Source organism: Phyllostomus hastatus, unplaced genomic scaffold (genome assembly GCF_019186645.2).
Source record: "Phyllostomus hastatus isolate PE091 unplaced genomic scaffold, TTU_PhHast_1.1 phas_scaffold_129, whole genome shotgun sequence".
In the NCBI taxonomy this organism is placed as follows: Eukaryota; Metazoa; Chordata; class Mammalia; order Chiroptera; family Phyllostomidae; genus Phyllostomus; species Phyllostomus hastatus.
This window is the reverse complement of record NW_025334009.1, coordinates 30,335,909-30,361,784: the sequence shown is the minus strand read 5'-3', so window position 1 is coordinate 30,361,784 and position 25,876 is coordinate 30,335,909. Positions and strand designations below refer to the sequence as shown.

The 25,876-nt window shown below is 47.7% G+C and overlaps 1 protein-coding gene across 2 annotated transcripts in view; it reads right to left on the bottom strand.

The window, feature by feature from the left end:
* Window positions 1-25,876, bottom strand: part of BFSP2 (beaded filament structural protein 2) — a 68,438-nt gene that overhangs the window by 11,517 nt on the left and 31,045 nt on the right. For both annotated transcript variants that reach the window (XM_045857232.1, XM_045857231.1), the window contains exons 2-4: window positions 20,546-20,628; window positions 15,973-16,129; window positions 14,805-14,966 (exon numbers count right to left, since the gene is read on the bottom strand). In XM_045857232.1, the coding sequence (XP_045713188.1) occupies window positions 14,805-14,966; window positions 15,973-16,129; window positions 20,546-20,628 (402 nt within the window). The remainder of the gene's footprint in view (window positions 1-14,804; window positions 14,967-15,972; window positions 16,130-20,545; window positions 20,629-25,876) is intronic.

Here is a 25,876-nt window from a genome sequence, read left to right as displayed (position 1 = left end):
CAAAGTCTGAGTTCTCAGCGTCTGGAAGAAAATCTCCTTATCTCTCGGTTGCCTTAGTTCCCTTGCTCCACCTAAGCCTGAAACAATGACAGGGTGGTACAGCTCGGTACTGAGAAGTGCGGATTTCCCGGGGGTGATCAGGCCTAAGAAAGAACATGTAAATTACTGTGAAACCTTCTTTGTTTAGAATGCTCTCAGTTGAATGAGAAGGGTCTTAGGAGGAAGTTATTTTGTTCCTCAGTCTTACAGCTCTTTGACCCCAACTCAATAGACCGGCAGAGTTCTTTGTTTTCTATAGTTCCTTACTTCCCCCGAATGAGTACTGTACTTTACCTGAATTATTATGCAGGATGAGCCCAATAAAAGCAGGTATGCACGGTAAATCAGCGCGCTCCCCACTAGGGGGGGTGGCCATTTCGTCCCTACTTCCCCACAGAAACTAGTCTGTCTCTGTGCATGTGTTGTTTTTTCTCGCGTGTTTATCGTCGAGCCATCCACAGCGTTCCGTGGTCACTGCTGGCCGGTGACCCACACGCAACAGGCTGTATATGCTTTCTATACATGAAAAGTAGAATTAACCAATAAATGGGTTTGTAAAGCCACTATGAGTTGAATACTGCTAATGATAACTAACACGGGTGCAGGAGTACTTACTCTGGGCCAAGCACTTGGTTAACAGCTTTTAGTCTGTGATCTCATTTAATTTTCACAACCCCATGAAGCAGGTGTCACCATTATTCCCATTTTACATGAGGAAACTGAGATTGAGTCATTTTTCAAGATCATGGAGTCCTGGGGGCAGAGCTGGGACCTGTGCAGCAGCAGACCCCAGAGCCACGCTCCTAACCAGAGCTTAATGCTGCCGCTCCCACCGGTCTCAGCCGAAGACCCTGAAGTTGGAGTTGCCTTCACAAGGTGAAGGTGGATCATTCTAAAACACCCTCATTGTCTGCCAAGTCCTCCCGTGATCAGTGGTCCCAATGTTCCTTCTCTCTTTGGGGCTGGGACCTGGCCAGATGGGCTGTGTGGGTGGGTGGGGGCAGGAGAGGGGTGTCCTGACGGGCAAGTAGAGTCAGGTGGCACACCCTCGCAGAGGGGCCAGTGGCAGTGTGAGCTGGGGCTGGTGGCCCCCCTCAGCTTATGAGAGCTGTGTGATAAATTTTCAGAAATTTTGTAAGCTAGTTGTTGTTAAACACAGCCATTGTTAAAAATTAAATTATATCAACTCACAATTAAATAAGTTATATTAAAAATGGTAATAAATACTCAAAATGCGTCACTTGCTAATTACTTACATTTTGTCATTATATGCTGTCATTACACTGATGGCACCTGTGTGGTGGAAAGGACTGGTGTGTCCCTGCGCAACTTCGTGTTCATCGACCTTGAGCTGCTAGTTTGAAATCAGCGTAGACACCGTGAATCACTGTTTTACTGATTATCTAGACTTAGAAAGGGAGGCAGAAAATGTTAACAATGCAGATCCAACTTAAAAGTGGGTCCTATTGGCAGCTGTTGCACTGTGAGTGGCACAAAAACCAGAGGGCACATTCCTCCAACGTTTGGAAACTGTTATCTGACTCATGGAGAAGTTACATCATTGGTGAGTGAACTCATGAAGGTCAACACAAATATCAACTAAGATTCCCATCAGAGTTATCCTCATTCATCACTGAGGATAGTATAGTCATTCATCACTGAGGATAATATAGTTTTTGTATAGTCAGGTATTTATAATCAGACATTTTCCTGTAGTCTGATCTGGTGACACTATTGTTGGTGACAGAATTATAAAAACGGTTGGTGGGTTTTGCAAGAGATAGCAAGTCACACTGCAGTTACAGGTGCAAATGGAAAGGCAAAGTAGGTATTCATCTGAAAATTTATGTTATTTCTAAAATTAGATAAATAAAATATCACCAGAAATCCTATGTCACTTTTATGAGGCATTGTGAATCTGACTGATGTGTATATGCACACGCTTTCATTCCCGCCACGCCCAGCACAGCTGTGAAATGTGGCTGGGGCAGCGTGGGTAAGAGCTGGGCGTGAGTGGACGGATGGCAGGTTCCAAAGCCTTGGTGGGTGGGTCTGGACTGAAGCTGCTGGCCGAGGCTGTAGCCACAGTCCCCCTTAGATCTGCCTGTCCCTCCTGTCAACCCAGACAAGTGGCTTGTATTCAGTGGTATGTACCAGTGTCTGGAGGGATGAATCCCTAGGTCTCAGTTTCATTAGCAGGATGCTGTACCCGAGTGTTCCCCAAACATTCTCGGATGACCAGCCTGGTTTTTCACATATCTGCATACTAATTTGAACTATTTTTATTGTAACCAATTCCCTTTGTCTTTGTAAATAAATATGTATAAAATGGAAACTGTAGACTGGTTTCAAATTTTCATGTGCATCAGCATCATCTGGGGAATCTCGTGAAAGGGCAGGTCCTGATTCAGGAGTCAGGGATCTGAGGGCCCAGGAACCTGCATTGAAAACTGTCATCCTGTGATGCCTGGACCACGGAAGCAAGTTTCTAGATTGCTACAGAAACTGATGGAACTGCTTTACTTGCTGCAGAGAGAAGATAACTGAAAAATTAATAAACTTAAAACAGAACAATGTTATTTTATTCTAGCAAATGGTGCCTGCCAAGCAGCTGAGTCCCAAAGCCTGCTTTCTCTTTGTTGAAAGCTGAGGTTAACAAGTACAAGAGAAGTGTTAATGGCCTACCAGCACCAAACGGGAACTTTCTGATAGTTTAAGATTGAAAGAGAAAAAGAAATGAATTTGATCACAATGAATTACATTGCCATTTCATATCATGTCTCGTGCCTTCTCAAACCAGCTTACCACACACTTGCCCCGCATCTGGGAACACTTAGGTGTGTGAACTCACCTAAAATGATTACATGCTCTTCTCCCGTGCCTATTTAGATTTATACTTTCCAGTTATTGCAATAACTCCACTTCTGTTTCCATTTCGACCCCGTGCCTCCAGACCTCTCCTCACAGATCAAATAGTGGGTGTGTGATTCCTGAGCCTGAGGGTAGGAAGGCAGGACTAGTTCTGTTGCTAGGGTGTGTAACGAGATTCAATTATGTTAGTCCCCACTCTTTCAAACCAGCCTGAAATCTCGGCTTCCTCCTGCAGGAGCTGGGCTGCCGGTGGTTGCACCCCACCCACATTTCTGGGGCAGGAGAACATGTGGACATTTTGAAATATGGTCAACATTTTCAAATTAAAAAAGTTTTAACTTTGATTCTCACATGACTGCATGTGAAGGATGGATGTGGGTGAAGAAAGGCAGCATGCTCTTGAGTCAGTCAGAATGGAGTATTTCAGGGTTTCCAAATGGAGGGGGAAATGCCATCCAACCCACTGGGCTGACTCGCATTGCCATCCCCCAGAACATCCTTGGCGATGACCCGGAGTTGGAAGGGATGCCAATCTGTAGTGTGAGGGGAGAGCGGGAGCTGAGGGGGAGGCCGAGTACGGACGGCTGCCGAGCAGGCGTGTCCTGCGTGCTCTGCCTTCCCCTGAGCAGTTGCCGTGCGGGTTTCAGCCGGTCACTCAAGCTCTTTGGTTTGCGATTGGTGAAAGACAGCTATGCTCTGCTGCAGAGTATGACCAACCGCCTCGCTCTGAGCATCTTAGACCTCCCAGGATCATACTGAGCTCATTACATTCATTATCGATGGAGAAGGAGCAAGCAAGGGTGGGACCCGGGGTCCCAGTCTTGTGTCACAGAGGAACCTTATCCCACGGGGAGGCACAGAGCCTCGGTTTGGAAAGAGCCTGACAAAGCCTGGCACAACCTTTTAGGCCCTTGGGACAGAGGCCTCCCAACTGTACATTCCGCAATGCTCATTCTTAAAATACGAACGCGAATCATGGCTCCCCACTCCATGTGACCTGTCCAGGTCAGCCTACTGGGTGAGGGTGTCAGTCAGGGAGGAGCTGTATAGTAAATCTGACAGGCTCAGTGACCGAAAGTAACCTCCTGGGATGATTTGATCATAAATTCCTAACTGAGCAGGCCCTGGTGGGTAGTAACACCTTAGGCCTGTGGTTTCCTTAGTAAAAGGCTTATTTTTGTTTTAAGCCCCATCCATTGTTCTTGTTCATCTAGGTTGACAGCCCTTTGGAATGCTGAAGCAATCCTTTTTCCCCAGACCCCTTCTAAGGCTAATTACCCTCAGGGAAGCACTGGATACCATTGCCCCCTGTATACTGTCCCTGTTTGCAGTAAATATTCAATGTTACAATCCTGTACTCACCAATGTAAAAGATATATGTATCTCTCCACTTTACTTCTTATCCAGTCACAGAGATTTCTTCGCCTTGCTTTACCTCACCTCCTTAACTACCACCAATGGATTTCATATAATCTTCCTTCCTTCCCTCCTTTGATTCCAAACACACATAAAAAGAACTGCAAAACTGCCATTTTCCAGGGCATTTTCTCAGTCCATGGAGATCTTGCTTTGGGGCGTGTCCTCAGTTTGGTTCAAGTAAACTCTTGTAAAATTTTTTATAGGTTTGGACATTCTTATGTCAACAGTAAAAAAGTTGATTCATAGCTCTACTACCTTCTAAACTATGTGGTCTTGGGTAAACTACTTAACCTCTCTGTGCCTCAGTTTCCTCCTCTGCAAAACAGATTAAATCACAATACTATCGCATCTTGGGAAGATGAAATGCGAGCATGCCTGTCAAATACTTTGTCCACTGTCTGGCACTTGAAAAATGCCCAATAAATGCTTTGCCAACACTGCTTTCATGGCATATCCCTTTCTGCCGATGCAGAAGATGGTCTTTCTACCCACTGTCTGTCACCTCCACCGCAGCCAAACTCCGCATGAGATTGTGGGTACCCTGTGTGCAGGGACAACTTCTTGGTCACCCTTCTACCCTCCCTGGGGACCCAAGAGGGCTTTTAATAGTCAGTAGGTGCTCAACAGCATTTACTGAAGGCCTACGATGTGTGTCAGGCACATATGAGGGACCAAAGAAGAGGAGGGTCTACCAGGAATGGAACTGAATCCCATCTCCTTTTCATTAGGAGGGTTAGCTCTCATTATTGTAACAATTGTCAGTCACTTCACAGCCATTTGGGGTCGTATCTATGTTATTTAACTAAGGATAGTTCTTTACTGGCAGCACACCCCAACCCAGACCTACCCCAGCCAGAGGCAGCGTTTATTTGGGAGAGGGCTGGGTGCCACCCAGTTTGCACCAGAGACCTGGGCTCTCCTTAGCAGGGATTAGAAAGAAGGGCCTGTCTCACATGGTGAAACTTCAGCACTGGCAGAAGAGCCGGCCCGGCCAGGCTGAGCCAAGTGTCTCCTCGAATTTACACCAGACCTGCCTGGCTGTTGACACCGCTCTCTCTGGGCTGTAGGACCGATGCCCAGCCTTGGTGGCAGCTGCCCAAGGAAACTCAGAGGAGCACTGGCTCCGCAGGCTCGCTGTCCCCTGGGCTGGAAGTGAGCACAGCCTGCTGATGTGTGCTGCGGAAGAGGCTCAGCAGTGAGTGTCATTTTGGAGAGAAAAGTCTACTTTTCTCCTTAATTATTGGAGACGTCCAGATGGAGTATTTTTGCTCTGGTTTATTGAGATCATCCCGTTCTTAAGAAAAAGGGACTCCTCTGTTTTGTCCCTTTGGGGCGACTACCAAGTGTTTAATACAAACCACACTACCTTCATTTCTCAGGGATTTGGGTTGTTTTATTTCTGCAAATTTCTTATTTTAGAAGTAAAGTCCCTATACCTTTTATGAGAAAGAGCTATTATTATTTTTTTAATCCTCACTCGAGGACATGCTTATTGATTTTAGAGAGAGGGGAGGGAGGGGGTGAGAAAGGAAGAGAAACATATTGATGCGAGAGAGATACATTGATTACTTGCCTCTCACATGTGCCCTGATTGGGGATCAGACCTGCAGCCTAGGTATGTGCCCTGATCAGGAATGGGACCGTGGCTCCTGGGTTTATGGGATGATGCTCCGACCAATGGAGCCACACTGGCCAAAGCAAGAGCTACTCTTAAGAAATATCTAAGACAGCTTTGAGACCACTAGAATCAGGGGGCCAGGCATGGGCATTCTTTGAAACGAGGGACTTTGTGTCCACAGCACCAAGAGCAGGATTTGGTGCCTGGTTTGAGCTTAACGATGGAATGTGTGAGTGAGTGAAGATTCCTTGGTAGAAGGTGTGAGGGGGAGGTTGCCATGTTTGCTGATCACCTGCACAGACATTCCCTCAAGTCTTGGTTGTTGACCATTGTGGGTGTGAAAACACAGTACAGAAATGAGGACCTGGGAGTGCCTTCTACAACATATACAGTTATTCTGGGTAGACAGTCTCTTCATGTTCCCTCTTAACACCAACTCTGACTCCTCCAGCTCTGCCCCAGCCAGTCACACCAGCTGGGATACGCTGCTGTAGCGAACAGGTAAGGGAACCAAATCCTGGCTACCTGTCTCTGAGAATAACCCTTTCTTATTGGCTAACTTTTGAAAGCCAGCTGGAACTACCATGAGTTAAGTAAAAAGACACGTGACAAGTTGGGAACATATTTGCAACTTACATCACACAGAGAGGACTCATTTCTCTCATGTACAAAGAGCCACTACAAAGCCTTAATAAAAAATCCAAGATCTAATAAAAATGGGCAAACAATATGATTGGATAGTACCCACAAAGCAAATATGGATGAAGGTCAGCACATAGAAGATGTTCTACCTTCCTCACAATAATGAGAAGTGCAAAATAAAACCACACTGAAAACCATTTTTTTAACCTATAATATTGGCAAGAGTGTGAGAATATCACGAAGTGTGAGAACTCACAGCATTGGTGAAGATGTGGGGCGATGGGTGCTCCCCAACATTTCAGGTGAGGATGTAAGTTGTAGCTACCTTATAGAGGGCAATTTGGCAGTATTCATCAAAATTACCAAAGCACATAATTTTTTGCCCAGCAATTCCATGTCTATGGGTTTATTCAACAGGCATATTTCTATACTGGGAAATACAGAGTGAGTGATTAGTTTTATTTATAATAGCAAAAGATTAGGAGCCACCTAAACCTTCATCAGCAGGGCACCGGTTAACATGAATTCTGGGGCATCTGTTAGCTGAAACAGGGGTTGGCGACTTTTTCTGTAAAGGGCCAGATAGTAAATATTTCAGGCTTAGCAGGCCATATTGTGGTCTCTGACACAGCTATTTGGCTCTGATGGTTGCAGATGCAGCCAGAGACAATGTGGAAACGAATGAGCATGGCTGTGTTCCAAAAAAACTATTTGCAAAAAAACAGGTTGTCAGGCAGGTTTGGCTTGTGGGCCAGTTTGCTCTGTCCTGGGGTTCAAAATCATGCAGCTAAAAAGCAGGATGCTCTGAATACTACAGTTCTGGTAAAAAGCCAGAGAGCAAGTACCTGTATACGTATGTCCTTGAAAGAACGAGTAAGAAAAGTATAACATTGACGCCCCATAGAAAAGAATGGGAGTGGGGCTGAGATCTGGGTGGGATGACACTTCCACAGTTTATCATTTTGTACACTTTGAACTGTGAACCAAGTTAAGGTATTATATATTAAAAACATTTCAATGAGATAAAAGTGAATGAAAAAAGAAATCAAAGCAAGCTGGGGCTTTTTTGCCAAGTTCACTCTGTGACGTACTATGGGGTGCAGAGACGTTACCCTTCAGCGCTGGCTTATTGCACGGAAGTGCCTCCCCAGCTTCTTTCATCAAATCATAGGGACCCATGGATCACAGATGTTCTCAGGGGCTCTACTGTCTCTGTTCTCCTTGAAAGGTGCTCTCCCAGCTGGCTGTAATGGCAATATCACACTTGGCTACCTTGTAGTCTAGAGCCAGAGAACAGCAAAGAGAAGGCACAGACACAGCAGCCTGTGGGAAATGTTTGCCCTTAGAGGGCGAGCATTTGTGTGAATACGGCTGAGGCGGGAACCTGTCATCCAAGGTCTCTCATGGGTTAATCCAGACTCATGCTGCCCGATATGGTAGCCACAAGCCACACGTCATATTTTTAATGAAAAATTAGTAAACATGAAATGAAATTTAAAAATTTGGTTGTGTCAGGCACATTTCAGGTGCTCAAAACCCAGGCGTGGCCAGCAGCTACCGTACTGGATGGCTGCATGGGCCGTAGAACATTCCCATTACTGGGGAAATGCCTGTCCCAGGGCTCTCCTCTGGTCCATCTCTAACGTCTCTTCCGGCTCAGAGACCATCAGTAACCAGAAACCTCACAGTTCATTCAGCCTATTCCCCTCTCTTCACGCTTAACCGTCTCCACAGCAATCATCCTGATTGCTTAAGGTGTGATGGTCACAGCACAGATAAAGCTCCTGACTGCAGATGCCTTCCAGGGCTGTCCAACCTTGTGGCGTCTCTGGGCCACACCGAAACAAGAGTTATCTTGGGCCACACATTAAATATATTGCGACACGTAACCACACAAAAAAAACCTCACGATGTTTTAAGTAAATTTACAATTTTGTGTTGGGCCGCATTCATAGCCATCCTGGGCTGCATGTGGCCCCTGGGGCGGTGGGTTGGACGCCCCTGCAAACTGATGGAGTGCTGACCTACGGCCAGAGCAGACAGCAGGGGTGGTGTGGAGCTCCTGGCCTTGAGGGACTGCGAAAGGGGGCTGAGTTCTCTCCCATCTGTGCCTCACATCACACCCGCTCCTGTTGATAGTCAAATGGGTTACTTTCACAGCATCCAGCTGCCGTGAATGAGGGACAGTGATGAGGTTTCTGGGAATGAGGGTGCAAGCTCTTCCCCGGGAAGGAAGACCCCAGGAGGAGGTTAAGGCGGCAAAACCGAGTCTTCCAAGCCCGGACCTGACTGTGGTCGGGGCTTAGGGGAAGCAAGCCAAGGTCTCTCAGAGACACAGAGCGATCAGATCAGATCACTGGGGCGGAGTAGGGAGGGGCCAAAGGAGGAGGTTGCCCGAGGCAATGGTAAACAGTCTAGGACAGGATTGGCTGAGAATCTGAATGCCTCCGGAGTGCGTGCCATTGTGGGCCAGAAGGTTTAAAATGAAAGGAGGACAGGGAGTGGCTCTGGCATCTCTTCCTGGAGGACGCCTGATTGATGGCGCGGCAGCAGCCTGCGTTTCCCAAAGGATGGTAGACAGAACTCTGGGAGCAGCTGAGGATCGGACTGGCCTGACAGAGGTGGCAGGGTCGTTCTTCCTTGGGTATCCTCGAGGGGCCCGGCTCTGAGGCAGAAACCTGCGATTCTTCCAACACTGTGCAGCTTTTGTTATCTCGTTTTTTAGTTTGTAAACTAACCTATAGAAATAAGATAATCAAAACTAACAGGGGGAATGGTAGGAGAACTCAGGTGTTAAAGAGTTTAGCCATAATTGATAGGCTTAAGTGACTAATGCATGTGGAAAGCTGTTACTCCAAAATTGAGTAGCTTTTGAATCAAGGTTCCTATCCTTTATCACCAAACCTTTGCCTCTGGAATTTTGCCTAGGGGGTGGCAGCGGGCAGCAGGACCCCACTTGCTGTTTCAGTAACATCAGTGTCTAGGCTGAGAAACTGGACAAGGAAGAGAGGACCTGGCCTCCCCTGTGGGGGTAGGCTGAAGGCAGCGCTGCCCACCTGGCAGGGGAGGTGAGGTGGCTGGGGTGGGAGGGGTGCAGTCTTTCTTCTCTGCTGCAGTTCTGGGTGACCCGATGTGGTGGGAGGGAATCCAAGATGACCTCTACGATCTCTGCCTCCACGTGTTATACCTGTGATTAGGTCACGTGATATGACAAGGACTAGGGGATTTTGCAGATGTAATTAAGGTCCCAAATCAGTTAATTAGGAGTTGATCAAAAAGGAGAGGGTATCCTTGATTAAAGCTTTGAAAGGGTGGAGTTTTCTGCTGGCCGGGAGGATCTCGAAGCCACGCTGTGAGCTGCCTGTGGAGAGGGGCCACCTATGGGAGCCTGTGTCCTGCAACTGCAACTCAGAAGCCCTCTGGTACCTTGATCGCAGCTGAGTGAGACCCGGAGCAGAGCACCCAGTTAAGCCACACCTGATTCCTGATCATGGCGACTGTGAGACAATCATGGCGAGTCATCTTAAGTCACTAAGTTTGTGGAAACTGATTACAAAGCAATGAAAAATGAATATACCTCGTTACCTTGGGGGAAGGGCCTCCAGCCCCATCAGTGGGCAAACTGAGGTGAGAAAGGTCAACCTTCTGACCCCAAGGCAGCTTTGTTCAAAAACGTTGGAAGCCCATGGCCTGCAGCATGGCCCTGGTGCCAGGAGGATCCCACATTGTAAGGAAGGGGTCAGTTGGAAGAAACATTTGGTTATGTTGATCATAATGGACCAACACGGACATGAAAGGTAACAACTGCATAATATTCTTGGAAGTATCACTTTGGTTACCTAGAACATCATTTTCCTGTTGATGATAAAGGACCTTTGAAATGGCTGCGTGTAGGGTAAGTGGAGGCAGTCTGGCTTCCTCACCCAGGTGTCTGGGTAACTGAGGGGAGCGGCGGGATTCCCACAGCCTTGGAGGGGCCTGATAACCAGTGTTCTCACAGCCTTGAGCCTGGGTCTGATAAACTATTCCCATAACATGGAGTGAGCTCGCATGTGCAGAATTACGTTATGTAATGTTCTGGCAGTTTTCCGGCTTTGTTCCCCTTTAGTGCTCAAACAGGGAGGGACTCCCTGCTGGGGTGATGATGATGAGAGACACCCAAGGGGACAGGTGCCACAATGGGTGCCACGCTGGGGAGCAGGGGCCACCACATGAGACATGCAGATAGAGACATGCAGTTTGTAGAGTGCATGGCTCGCCCACCCGTGAATAAAGGCATGCCAGACACCCCAACGGCTCTGAATATTTTTCCATCTGCACGAATACCATGAACCTGCCTGGCCTTGAAGGGTGGCAACACACTGCATCTGCAGAAGAAACACGTAGTGGAAATAGCCTGGCTGTGGAGAAACTAGAAACCCTCACCTCTCTTCCCTCCAATAACAATAGTTCTTGCTTCTGGGGCTGTTGTGAGAATTGAACTAGCCGAAAAGAAGCCAGAAGATCTGGCCGGCACAGACACCCTCATCTGCTTACTGATTTTATTTTTGAATTTCACATGTTTTAACCATGACTGGTTATGGGGTGATTTCTGTGCACCCGTAAATTCCACGCAAGTTTTAAGAAAGAAGGGCACTGCGATCTTCATGCGGACACGGTCAGGGTGGTGTGCGCTTGCGTCCAGGATGCTCTTTTTTGTTGGCCACTCCACAGAATGGAAGCATCTCAGCACGTGGCTCTGGGAAACAGGTGAATGAGCACAATTTTGCTGTGGCCCCCAAGGGGGCCCCCCACAAGTCTGTGGGTTGCAGACTGGGGGATGTACTCCATCCTAGTGGGGAGGTCTAGAGAGCAGTCTGGCATGTCATCGAAGGCCCCCAAAGCATCCCCAAATGCCCCGAGTTGGGTGACCACAACAAACAAAAGGAAGGGCCAGATGTTAAGACCCTCCAGGAGCTCTCTGGACCAGCCTGACCCTCCCGAACACTGACTCCTGCAAATTCAGAGGCTCTAAAAACTAGGCCACTGAGGTTCTTGACACCCACAACAGAGAGAGAAACCTAACCAGAACCTCTTTATAAGCTTTTAATGATTAAAAACAAAAAAGATTTTTGGACAACAGTATGGAGATTCCTCAAATGTATTTTGTATCTGGATATTCATCTGAAGAAAACACTAATTTAAAAACATATGTGCACCCTCATGTTCATTGCAGTGTTATTGACAATAGTCAAGATATGGAAGCAACCTAAGTGCTCATGGATAGGTGAGTCGATATGGAATGGACTATTCATCAGCCATGGAAAAGAATGAAATCCTAACATTTGCAAGAACAGGGATGGACCTGATTTCATTTATATGTAGAATCTTGAAAAAAAAACAAACAAACCCCACAACACTAACCAACCAAACAAACCAGTCTCAAAGATACAGAAAACGAGTAGGTCGTTACCCGAAAGGGCGAGGGCTGGGGGGTGGGCAGTGAGTGAAGGGGTCAATTGTGTAGGGATGGACAGTAACTGGACTTTGGGTGGTGACCTCTGTAGGCAGATGTTGGATTTTAATATTATATATCTGAAGCTTATATAATGTTATATACCACCTTTACCTCAATAAAAAAAAATAAAAGAAGGCGTGTCAGATAAGTGGTAGGAGATGCTGAGGGCATCCACATTTATCCCCGTGGCCTTACCCTGTTGGTTCCCCCAGCTCCCTTTTCCTGGCCAGGCTCTGTGCCTCTGCCTGGGAGCTTCCTCTGAAGGCAGTGACAGGCCCCTCTGCTAGCCGATGGCAGAGAACTGGCGGAAGATATTGTTACCCCAGCTTCCTGCTTTCCCCTCTCTCGTATTCTGCGCTGCCCCCAGGGCTCCCTGGGGTTTGTTCCAGTCTCCCACAGTGGCAGCTCATTGGATAACATATTCTTTGTTGGTTCCCTTCTCTGCTTCTCCTCTCCTGGTATTTTGGTATTTTCCCCTGAACTTCCAAATAAACCACCTCCACTTCAATATTTGTCTCGGGATCAGTTTCTGGGGGAAGCTAAACAAAGACATAAATTCATCATGCCAATTAATTTTCAGCCTCCCTGGACTGAAAGGTAATTAAGTACATGTTTGTGTTCTCTCTGCAAAAGGTTTCGAAAGCAGTGTGTGCTAAGCGCTTTCACATTTACGCTCCGTGGCCAAAAAACCGAGAGAGGTGCTGAGGATGAGCGAATGTCAGCCCCCGAGGGCATGGCTGCAGCTGACAAAACTATTTATTGGAGGACTTCTGGCTGTCAGTTCTCATCTCTGTTGATGATCAGAAGGATTCACTCATTCTGCAAATATTTTCTGAGCTCTGCCTCTCTGCAAGAGGCCCAGGCAGCATGGGCCAAACTTAAACAAGAGCTGTCTGTTTTCCCTGAGATGTAGCTTTCAGATTGCTCTATTAAAAGGACACAAATGAATTTGTTCAGAATTAATGTTTGAATTACTGTTGGGTTGGTGATGATTCTCAAGAGGGTGGGGGGTGAATAATAACAACCAGTTTTTTTTCCTTTTCACATGATGCAGGACATACCGTATTTTTTGGACTATAAGACATACCCCCCAAATTTGGGAGGAAAGGGGGGTGTGTCTTATAGTCCAAAAACATGTATTCCTGTTAATTACAATGCCCTTTCCCCCCTTCTCCAAGACATAATCACTACAGTGTGGTGTACTCCCCAGGAGTGCTGGGACAGATGCAAAATGGCAAATAGCTTTGGGAACAGAGCTGATGACAAATCGCAGCCCCAAAGAGAGAAAAGAGCCAGGAGAGCTCAATGACAGACAGACAGACACACACACACACACACACACACACACCCACCAGCTGTGTGACCATTGCCCTCTCTGGGTCTCCGTTGTCTCACCTCTAAAGTGAGGGAGTGAAGGCGGCTGGTTTCTAGGGTCATTCATTATAAATATTCACAATTCTCCCAAAAAAGAAGTCTACTTCCAGCAAATTCCTTTAGTATTTATGAAGTGTAATGAGAATCATTTTCTCCCATGAATAGGACTCATACTACTGAAGAAATACACAAAATGAGGAATACACTTTAAAGTGTTAAATAGGCCCATCACACAAAGACAACCACCCCTGATACCACGTGTTTTAGTGTTTTCTTACTAATCTCTGCTTGATGCCCCGTTTCTTTGTTTGAATGCTCATCCTGCTGTGTACACCAGAGGCTGACAGACGGCAGCCTGTAGACCCCATCCAGCCCATCTCCTGTTTCTGTAAATAAAGTTTTATTGGCACACAGCCACCGTCATTCGTTACCCATCATCTATAGCAGCATTCACATTATAGCCGTAGAGTGGGACATTGCCACAGAGACCATTTGGCCCAGAAACCTAATTAGCTTGTCCTTTACAGCAAAAGTTTGTTGGCTGTGGTGGATACCACTGTGCTTTCTCTTCCCCCCGTCCCCATTTTACCCTAGTGTGTGAGCATTTTCCCTTGTTATAAATGCTTTGTGAGGGTCATTTCTGATAAGGGCCTGACATGTCACTACACGGTTAGTCTTTATCCTGTTGTTAAACATATTATGTGTTTATTTCGCCAAGTTTTTGACTCTTATAATGAATGTATCAGTGAGTATATTTGGATGTAAACTTTACTTGTATTTTTTTAAGAATCTATTTTTTTTTATTGATTGATTTGAGAGAGAGAGATGGGGGGAGGGGAGAGAGATCAATTTGTTGTTCCACTTATCCAGGCTTTCACTGGTTAATTCTTATAAAATGGGCTCTGACTGGGGATTGAACCCACAACTTTGGCATGTGATGGGGAAGATGCTCTAACACACTGAGCCACCTGGCCAGGGTTTTACTTGTATTTCCTATGATTTCTTTAGGATAGTGTCCAGATTATTCGACTGGTAGGTAGGGACATTTTAAGACTATTGATATATACCACCGAATTCCTTACAGAAAGGGGTCATAATGGTGCTCCCCAGTAATATAGGTGAAAACCTTCTCCACATACTGGCCAGCATTATTGTTATTACCATTTTAAACTTTTCCTGCCTTTAGACAGGTAAACAAAACAACTACTATTTGAACGCACATTTCATTTCTGTCTCGTGAGACTGGAACGCTGCATCGCTCCCTTGGCATGTAGGCCCCTCTCCATCTTTGCATGGCCTCCCTCTGCGTAGGGCAGAGAGGAGGGCGCGGGTCTGGCCTCTCACCTTGGCTTGGAGCGAGGCCCCTGCTTCCATCCGGTTCTTTTCGACATCTCTCTCCCAGTGAATTCTGATTGTCTCGAGGATGTCGTCTAGGCCAGTGCCCATGGGGACACCCACTTGTTCCAGCTCAGATACTGCCAGCTGCTTATACAGCGCTTTCACATCCTGCAAAGGACAACATACACTTCTGGTGAGTTCCACGGGAGAAGGAAGAGGCTCGGAAGTCCGGTCTGCAGAAGCCCAGTTATGTGGGTGACACTTGTGCTTCCCATTTTGCTACAGTCGGACGCGGAGTTCCACAGACACTGGCCAAGTCCCCAATCCTCCTCCAAGCACTGGGGCTGCACTCTTTTTTCCCAGGATGCATTTCTCAGCTGGTCTTCACAAGCACAGGCCCAAAGCAAAAATCCAAATAAGTCACTAAGTAACAACACAGAGTAAGCAATGATGGGAAGATGACCCTTATGAATTTCATAGTCAGAGTAGGCTGAGAGAGATTTAAAGATAACTTTGCAGTGTCTTACTGTTGCAGAGTGGTAAAAACTAGAGAGCCAAGAACAGGAGGATGCGGGCTCATTGGTTCCTGGTTTGCCTAAGGTTGGTGAAAAGAAGGAGCTTCCTGATATCTGCATGGGTAGGTGGGTTTTTACTTTTTCAACAGCAGGCACTTTAGGCCTCAGCTCAGTGGCATGTGGTTTAGAATCAGTGCCGTCCTGTAGGGGACTGGACCACGTCACCGTGGGAGGGTCTCTCTGTCCTGTCACTCAATGTTCTGACCTGGTTCCATTAATGAGTATGTGCAAACCACAGCCTTAGTTGGAGTTAATTTGTTTGTCCTCTGTAGTGTTGAAAACAAAGATCTGAACTTGAATGCCTTGAGGTATGGAAAGTTCAGAAACTCTAACTCAACACTCTATGTATGGCTTGGACCTGCTGCTTTTCTCATTTCGCATAGCAGCTTGGTTGTGAAGCCCTCTGAGGGTGAGACAGAGGGCTAACCTGACCCACACCAAGGCCTGAAAGTGTTTTACCAGCATCTTCCCTGCAGCCCTGGGCAAGTGATATGGAGAGGCTGAGGTGAGCTGCCTTCACCTGTGTTTTGAAGTTCTGCCAGACAGGAGGGTGTCTTTGGTCTGGTAACCAACCAGGCATCACCCCCGCCCCCACCTACCTCTTCATAGCTCCTTGACAGAAAGCCAAGTTCTTCTTTCAGGCTTTCTATTTGACTTTCCAGATCCCTTTTTGTCCAATTAGCTTCATCGATGACTTTATACAGAGCATTAATTTCCTCTTCCGCTGCCTTTCGAAATGGTTGCTCATTTTCATATCTGCAGATAAAAGAGTTATATCAGCATAGCCAGGCAACCCAAATGACAAACTAATCCGATTATAAGTATTGCCAACAGGCCAATTATGTGCTAGTTAGACAATGAATGTTAAATGTCACTTTTCTAGCTGCGTTGAGGGCATGGTTAACGCACTTGTTACTTGTTGGTTTGTTAAAGTGAGCACAATTGCTGCCAACTTCTGATAACCAGGCTTAACGGGGGCCAGCCTCATGGACCCTGGCAGCGTGGAACTCTGGGGTGAGCTTCTCCAGTTCAGGGATCAGCATCATCATCATTATTCTGATTTGTCCTCCTTTTCACCTGAGGATCCTGTAACAAATAGTACTGAGAATCTGCCAGGCTATGTGCCGATGACCCCAGAATGCAGAATGTGGTTTCTATCTCCAAAGAGCCCATGTGGAATTTCAGGACTGTGGCCACCAACACAAAGGCCCCCAGGGGCCAAGTGGCCAATGCAAGTGAGGGACGAGGGCCAGGTCTGGGCAGCAGAGAGAGGTGGGGATTGAAGCACATGCAACAGCTTATATGTACTTCCCCTAAATAAAGGGGTGCTGCTGCTCAGCACCTCCCCCTTACACCTGGTGGGAGGGGTGTGACAGTTCTCTCCGAGAGAAATGGGAAAGCTAGATTTATATGTGAAATATCGGAGTTTTAAAAACTTACAACATAGGCAATAACACACCAGCTCAAGTCCAAAACTGCCCACTCCAAAACTGTCCGCTCTGAGTTCTTTCGTTTTCTGGTTTACACCAGCTTTCTTTCTGAAAACTACCCCACATCTTTGCCAATTTCTCCCCATGTCACTCCTTTCCTGCCACAGCCTTCTATCTAGCTGTACCACTTAGCCATATCCCCCAGCTTACCTTAGTCCATTCACAGAAGAGAGAAATCGCACACCTCTCATTTCACAGAACCTCTGCCTCTTAGGGTCTTAGAATGTTAAAGAGATGTTGGCATTCAACTATTGAAACTCCTACCCAGTGACAATCCCTTGATTGCATTCGTGATAAGTGATCATGTATCCTCTGCTTGAATACCTCCAGTGACAGGGAACTCATTATCACTCAAGGCCTCCATTCTTGTAAGAATCTGAGTTCTACCCTTTGGAACACCCAAAATCAGTCTAATGCTTCCCTCTGGCAGTCCTATAAATATTTAGAGGCTGTCTCTGTGTCACTTGCTCATTTCCCCCTCCCCAACCCCACCCCTCCAAGCCTTTTGTTCCTTAAGTTATACATATGCTCCCATTTTCCCTCCATTCTTGATGTACATTGGTTTCCACGTCCCTCATTATCGAGGGCGGGGACTGTGGCCTCTCCATCTTTGTGTTCCCAGCACCCTGCTCCAGGCTTCAGATACATTTATGGGATGAGCATAAACGCTCTAATTGGTCTCATGGCCTTCTCAAGATGTGATGCAGAATGCAAAACTCCAGATGTTGCCTGGTCAGTTCAGAGTCCCATGGGACAGTCTGCTCCTGTGGTCAGGCCCTTTAATGCTCCTCCTCATGGACCCTAAGATTTGCTTTGCAGCTTCTGTTTGTTTACATGTCTGTTCATTTGATTTTGACCAGCTGTATTTGCTGCCGACTAATACTGGGTCTCCTGCCAACTAAAACCCCCACGCATATTTCACAGGAGCTGCCTGAAGCCCAGTTTCCCTGTCCTGCCTAGGTGCACCTAGTATGTGAGCTCAAAAGTGGGAGTTCATATTATCCTCTTTGTTTCATTGGCACATTGTTCCAATGTGTTGGGACGGTTTTGCATCATATTTCTGTCATTCTGCTCTTCACCACCCCCTGGTTTGAATATCGTGCCATTTTGCCTCCTTTGCATTCATGCACCTGGCAGTCCAAAATGTAAATGAAGAAATGAAGGACAGAGCCCGGGGGCCCTGTGACCCAGACGTCCCCCCAGGTCTGGAGCTCTGCCTTCGCATCAGTGCTTGGGAGAAGGCTTCCAAAGCATTTTTCTGTGCTCTCTGTGTAGGATGAACTTTTCTACCCAAGTGCACTCTTTACAAAGGATTGCATGCTTATTAGTGTTTAGTCCTTTCAGAAATAAGTCCTGTCCTTCCAGCTGAAATGAAAAGCTCCCTGTGTGACTGGGCTTGGTCTCTGCTGAGCCAAGCTGGAAGAGTCCCCCTCAGCCCCCGGGGTCAAGTTTGCTCACCTCTGCAGGGAGCCTGTTCCCCCTGGGATGGGGTCCGCTCAACAATGGGAGGTCTCAGGTGTTCCACCGACTTTTTTTTTTTTTTGAAGTCCTGTATGGCAGCGATTTTCAACTATGTGCTGAAAGAAGTTTTAAAGCACGCAATACTTGACTGTTTAGTCAGGAGCACTGACCTCTTCCCTTAGATTGTCAGGTAAATAGGGATAACAGTCAACACAACAATAGCCGTCCAGCGTGAATAAATCAAAATTATACCTATTGTTTTTTGTCAGATCGGTGAAAAATACAATATAGTTTTTGGTGTGCCATAGGATTCGAGTAATTAGTTTATGTATACCATGAGAAGCACAAGGCTAAAAACCACTGCCCTAAGGATTTGAGATATATTTGTGATACCCCCACGGCTGCTCTTAAGCTTTAACTTTCTCTGGTACCCTCCTCCGCCTGCTCCACTCTGAAGTCTTCAGTTAGCATCTCTGTGCTCATGGCAGCCAGTCCAGCTCTTCTGCCCTTGACCGGGAGGCGACTGGCCCCACCTCTTCAGCAGCATCACATAATTTCTCCTTGGTTTCTCCACTACCAGCTGAACTCAGCTTGCTCAAAACCAAAGTCAGTATCTGTCCCTGACTTTAACTCTTTTTTTAATTTTTAAAAAACTTTATTTATTTTTTTCAAGAGAGTGGAAGGGAGGGAGAGAGGGGGTGAGAGAAACATCGGTGAGAGAAATGCGCCCCGACTGGGGACCTGGCCGCAACACAGCCATGTGCCCTGGCCGGGAATTGAACAGTGGACCATGCTCCCCAGTTTTTTATTTCACTTCTCTGCGCTCCTGTCACCTTGGCCAGAGGGTGCCGGGCAAGACAGCAACCATGGCTGACTGAGTCCCCTTGATTCCAGAGTGGCCACCAATGGGAAGATGTTAGCACCTTGGAGAAGCTTGGTCTTTGGGAAAGGAAAGGACAATGAAGAGATGGTGGCAGTTCTCCTTTTCATCGCCAGGCCTTCTTATCCTAAGATAAGAATGACATGGTCTTTCCCAAAGACTCCCAACACTATGCCTTTCCTCTTTGTCTTTACCAGTTTAGCAAAATCTTTCCTTGAATAACAATCCAATCCAACCACTCAACGCCCAGGCCACCCGCCCCACAGAATCTTCTCAAAGTCAGTGTGCTCGTCCAGAAAAGGGTCCTCCTCGTGTGGCTTCTCCACTGGCCCAGCGTTCCCCAAAGCTCACCGGCCTTCATGATTTTGCTCTAAGTGCCTATCCTCTGTATGCTTTATCTTTTCCGCAGATTTATCTACCGAAAAAGTAAATCTTAAATCAATAAACCAGAAAAGCTCTTGATATTAAGTAAACTTTAAATAGCTACTATAAAAGGTGGTACTACAGTGGAAAAACAGGTTCATGGGTCATAAATAATAGGTAACTACAAAAATAAATACATCACTATTAAAAATAAAATGTGTATCCTTACACCACTTAAAATAATCTTCACCAGTAATATATACACTGACTTTATTCTTGTATTATTATTTATTCATTGTGGTATTATTTTTCCTATGAACAACTCTAAACACATTTTTGTCCACCTTAGGAAACACTGTATTAGACTTCAAAGAGAAGCTTCTCAAGCTGGTGAGCCTTAAATACATGGAGGCCGAGGTCCGCCCCCCCGCCCCCCCCGCAACTCTGCCGCAGACACTCTGGTTTAGTTCATCTGCAGGGCTTGCACACTGGCATTTCCGGTGCCCAGGTAATTCTAATACGCAGCTGCCCATGAGAGCCATCTCTCTAAACCAGCAGTTCTCAGAGTGTGGTCCCAGGACCAGCAGGATCAGCATCATGGGGATCCAGCAGGAAATGTAAATGTGGGGCCCCTCTCCAGATCTATTGAATCAAAAACTCTGAGTGTGGGGTGCAGCGATCTGTGTTGTCTGCAAGCCCCCTAGGGGATTCTGAACTACGCTGGATGTCAAGAACCTCTGCTCTAACCCCAGTGACACCAGGCAAAATCTCTGAGCCCTTGGGGCTTAGTTTGTGTCTACAGGGAGGGTTTGGGTCTGACCATCTTGACTCTGGATTCTCCCAGGGACCCTGTTGTCCCACCCCAGCCTTCCATGTGGCTGGAGGGGAATGTGGGAGACTTCAGACAGCATGACCTGAGTGACCCAAGAGTCACGCGGGAGGTATGGAGGGACTGTCCCCTCTGCTGCAGAGCATTACCTTTCTTTAAAGTCATCCGCGCCCGCCTGGATACTCTCTGTCTGCAGCATGAGCCGGGCGTTTTCCAAGACTGCCTCGCCAACCTGGAACAGTCACACACAGCACAGGGGACAGGGTCACCGGCCGTCCCCCTGTTCCCCACTGGGACTCGGGCTGGGCCCAGAGGCTCTGGGAAACTTTAAGTGCCCTTCTCTAGAAAGGGGGAAGGAGATCAACAATAAAGCACAGGATCTGGATGGTTTCAAAGAGTTTTTAGAGTTGGATTTTTAGAGCACAAAGAACACTCAGAGGCAGACTTGTTCATGGCCTCCATCACCATGATGAGCTTTTGAGCGCTAGAGAAGTTTCTGGCTCCTTCAATGAAGTTTCACTGGCTTGACTTAGGGGCTGTGAACCTTTTCTGGTCACGGGTGCCTTTGAAAAGCTGCTGGAGCCCTGGCTGGCGTAGCTCAGTGGATTGAGTGCGGGCTGTGAACCAAAGTGTCACAGGTTCGATTCCCAGTCAAGTCACATGCCTGGGTTGCAGGCCATGGCCCCCAGCAACCACACATTGATGTTCCTCTCTCTCTCTTTCTCCCTCCCTTCCCTCTCTAAAAATAAGTAAATAAGTAGATAAATTAAAAATAAAGAAAAGCTGCTGGAATCGTGGAATCTCTAGATGAGTGCGTCCAACAGGAGCTTCTGTGATGACGCCTGCTCACTACCTGTGCTGCCAGCATGGCAGCCACATGTGGCCATTTGACACTCCGTGGCCACAAGGGTTGCCAGGTGGAAGGAGGGCTGGGGAGATGGGTGCAAAAGGGGGAGGGATTAAGACATACAGGTTGGTAGTTACAGAATAGTCGTGCAGATGTAAAGCACAGCGTAGGGAACATACAGTCAGTAACGTTGAAATGGTGTCAGGTGCGTACTAGACTCAGCAGGGTGATGACTTCGTAAGCTATATGAACATCTAATCACTACACCTGAAGCTAATGCACTAGTGATGTCAACCGTAACTGAAAAATAAAAAATATTTTAAAAAGAATACAGAAAGTTCAACGGAGTAACTGTCATTGCCTACAGTCCATCGGAGGGCTCTGGCTGTGTGAGGCCTCGCTGTGGCCCAGCTGGGCTGCGCTGGCTGAGCCCGCTGCTCCTCCTCCTCCCTCTCACACTTCAGCCTCACCACACTCAGAAAACCTTCGGTGCTGCCATTTTGCTGATGGCGAATTTGAAGCCTGAGGTGATTGCCCTACTCAGTTTCTTACATGGATGCCGTGACAACTATTCCACACAGCGTGGGACCCCAAGTCATAGCAAACTGTGAGCTCAAAAAGAACCACCGTGGAGAAGACGGCTTCGCGGTGCTCTGGGAGAGGCGGCCGTGCAGGGGTGGGCGTGGGCGGAGGTGCGCCCGCAGCGCACAGCACTCGGGAGACTGCCTCTAACAGAGGGACTAAAAAATGACCAGCACAAGGGCTGTCTGTGGTGAGCAAGGGACCCTGGAGCTTAAGTCCCTCATTTAGTACAATTTGGTTTTGCTGTTTGTTTCTTTCTGCTTTTTAAATTTGGGATCTAGAGGGGTGGGCAGAAAAAGAAAACAATAAGACACAACTCTGGGCGTGTGTGTGTGGGGAAATACGTGCATCGTGCTTAGAGCTGTACAATTCTGGAAACACAGAAAGATGGCTGACGATGTACTCATTCCAAGTCCTGCCATGCGGTGAGAACACCATCAGCACTGGGGTACGTTTCCTTTTACCTTTTGCTTTGTGGGGATCCCACAGTCGCGACCGTGGGAATGTGTAACATTTCCCCAGTGACTGCAGACTCTGTAAATAAAAGAGGCTTCTGAGCAATCATGGAGTCAGGTAGGGCCTGCAGATGCTGGAGGTGAGGTGAGGTGAGGTGAGGAGCCGGCTGCCCGGCGCCCTTTGCCCCTCTGTGCTCCCTTGCGGTTGAGGACAGGAGAGGTTTCTGAGATAATTTGGACGCTGCTCAGCAGACAGGGCACTTCTGTCCAAATGTCTGTCCTGGGCGGCTCGTGCAGCACCAGGCCTGGGGAAGCTGGAGGTCTTCCTGCTTTACTGTTGTTTAGTAACAACCAGGGGTTTATTCAAGCCTCGAGTGGAGCCTAATTATAGGCCCTGACTTGCCAAAGTGCACTTGGCTGGCTGGGCTTCCCCATCCCCTTCACTGATGCGATCCTGAAATAACCTGCCAGTCCACCACGCAGCCACAGAGAGCCCTTCACGGTTCCCCTGCCGGCGCCCAGCCCAGCAGAGGCTGTGTCCTCTCTGGCGTCAGCGGCCGCTCAGCTGCCCAGCCGTGGGAAGGGCCAGTCAGGCAGCATGATGGGGGCTGGACCTTGGCTGGGGTTTAGTATAGTCTGAGGGCTGGGATGGGGGCCAAGGCCTACAGCAAAACTTGGAGCCTGCAGTGGAACAGAAAACATCTTTATTTCTACCTGGGAAAGTTTCATGATATCTTCCCTGGGGCTGAGCATAGGAAAGAGAGGGGAAAACCACCTACAGGTGAGCCCAGCCCGGGTGCTGGAACTGGCTGGGACTGGCTCAGGAGAGGACGTTTAAGTGTTCCAGGGCGTTCTGTGAACCGGTTGTTAAACACAGCCATCATGAAAATTTTAATTATGTGAACTTACAATTAAATACATTAAATACATATTAAATATGTATATACATACCTATTACTATGTATTAATACATATTAAAAACACAGGTGATAAGCACTCAAAATGCAAAGGTCATAAAAACTCATCACTTCCCAATTGTTTTACTGTGTGTGACTATCCTCTCTGCTCTTGAGGTTATTTGTTTGTACTGTGCCCGTGTGGTGGAAACGCTAAGTAATGGTGTGCTCAACCCCATTCAGAGACAGCATGTTGTTCGCTTGACATCAGCTATGGTGGGAGTATTTACACCGGGGCAATTGGCAAACACTGGCTGAGCCCCACACTCTATTAAGCACTTAACATTCATGACTTCACTAAATGCCCCCTGCACCCCTCTGATGTGGATTATCAACACACCCATTTTACAGATGAGGATGCTGAGGCTCAGAGAGCTTGAGTAAGTTGTCCAAAATCAAAGGCTGGAAAGTCGGCAGAGCCAGAATGCCGAACCAGGTCAACGTGAATCGAAACTGTGCGTGTTTTTGTATCAGTTTCGGAAACTAAAAGGTACATCAGAATCAAGAAAGGCTGTTGTGGAAGACTGGTTTCTGTCTTTTTCTTGTGACATAGAGCAGCCAGGACCCCAGGCTGCTCTCCAGGCTTCATGATGAAGAGAAAGAGATATTTTCCCTATTGGATATGAGGATGCTGACCAAACCGAACTGAACCAAACCAAACCAAACCACGCCACAGTGGGCAGGCTGCAGTTTGCACATAATTTCTCCTGGGAAGGCTAGCAGGCACGGCCTTTCCTCCTCATCCCTCTCCTGCCCAAACATAACGTGAGAACTGCATTCAAGGAGACATGACGTAATGCCAGGTTCCCTGCTAAAAACAGTCACAGCAGCACCAGCATGAATTGCCGTGTGACATTAGGTGGTCTTAGCCTATCCCCTCAGCAGCATTTTAAAGGGGTCATCAAAATCTCACTGGAGTGAGGAACCAGAGACTCCTTCAAAGCACAATGCAGCTGAGGGGACAGGCAGGGTTGAGTACCAGGAGACTGGGCAGTCGGAGGTGGTCACGGTAGGCTCGGGTTTGGGGAAAGGGTGGGGCTGACCACTGGCCTCCGCCAGCTCAGACTGCGCTCCGTGTGGCACGCAGCCCCCTCCATCCACGTCCCTGGAGGGTCCTCCCCTGACCCTCCATGCAGAGGCTTCCTTAGCGTGCCCGGTACCAGTGTCTCTCAAAACACGGCCCCTGTGCTACTGGGGAGACCCGAGTCAGGGGCTCCCCTCCTCAGTTCCTGTCTTGCTTGCAAGAGAAGAATTCAATCAACAGACAACACTCAGAGAGGAAATGAGATAGCAAGTTTATTTTTGAAGTGCACTTGAGCAAAGGTTACAGGCGGGCACCCAGCTGATCCGAGTGCCCTGACTCTCGGGACTCCAGGAGTTCTGTATTTTAGCCAGCTTCTAGGTACCCCTCCTTCTTCCCCTTCCAGGCCTTGGGATCAATATACAGCTACAAAGGCTTTCTTTCTCAGCTAATGAAATTGCTACAGAGGCTTTCTTTCCCAGCACACAGAACCTCAAGGACTCCCCTCCTCCTGATCTATCGCCATTTTTGCTTGTGATGTTCAGAACACGTGGCAGTCTTATCAGACCAGGCTCAGGACTGCTGAATCAGTGGGTGGGACGTGTCTCCCTCCCCTCCCTGCCTTGGTTTACTATCCATCTTGCTGAACACCTGGGCCAGCAGTATCGGCACCTCCTCAAAACTTACCAGAAATGCAAATTCTCAGAGGCTAACTCAGATGTGGGAGGTGGAACCTCCGGAAGTGGGGCCCAGCAATCTGTGTTTTAACAAGATTTCCAGGGGATTACGAGGCACCTTGGACTTGGATAACCCCTGCTTTGCCCAGACCTGCCTCCAGTCCTGCTCATGTCACCTCCCAGGCTGCTCCTGGAAGTCCTCCATGTCCTCGTCTGTGTCGTTGCCTGTATCTTGAATACCTGGTTTTACCACCTCACATCATAGCTTTTTTTTTTTTCTTTTAGAGAGAGAGAGGGGAGGGCAAGGAGGGAGGAAAAAAGAGAGGAAGAGAAACATGGATGTGAGAGAGAAACATCGACTAGTTGCCTCCTGCATGCCCCCAACTGGGGACCTGGCCCAAAACTCAGGCGTGTGCCCTGACCTGGAATTGAACCAGCAACCTTACAGTTTGCAGGCTGACACTCAATCCACTGAGCCATGGCAGCCAGGGCCTACTCGTAGCACTTGCCACTTGAGAAACCCAGCCTCCTTTCCCTCCTCTCCATCTCCCTATTGCATTGTGTCTGACTGATTTTCAGAGACCTTCGCTGTTTCCCCATTCTCATTCCCTTTCTGTAAAATATCTAGACAGGAAGGAGGTGGCTACAGAAGCTGAATGATCTCATATTCTGCCTGCAATGTCATTGTTTCTTTCCCCCATTTAGGGGGCTGAAGTTGCCCACGAAGGGGATGCAGAGGAGCTGGAAAGGAAGAGGGGAGCTGTCCAGAGGCCTCTGCGGTCAGGGGCAGGGACTGAGGCCAGATGTGCATGCCTCTCTGGGCTTCAGTGTGAAAGGGGCAGCAGGAGGAAATATTGGGAGACAAAAGCCTTGGTTTAGATGATCATTCTTTATTTGACATGGCAGCAGCCACTCTCTGCGTAGGATCATCATGCCGAGCAT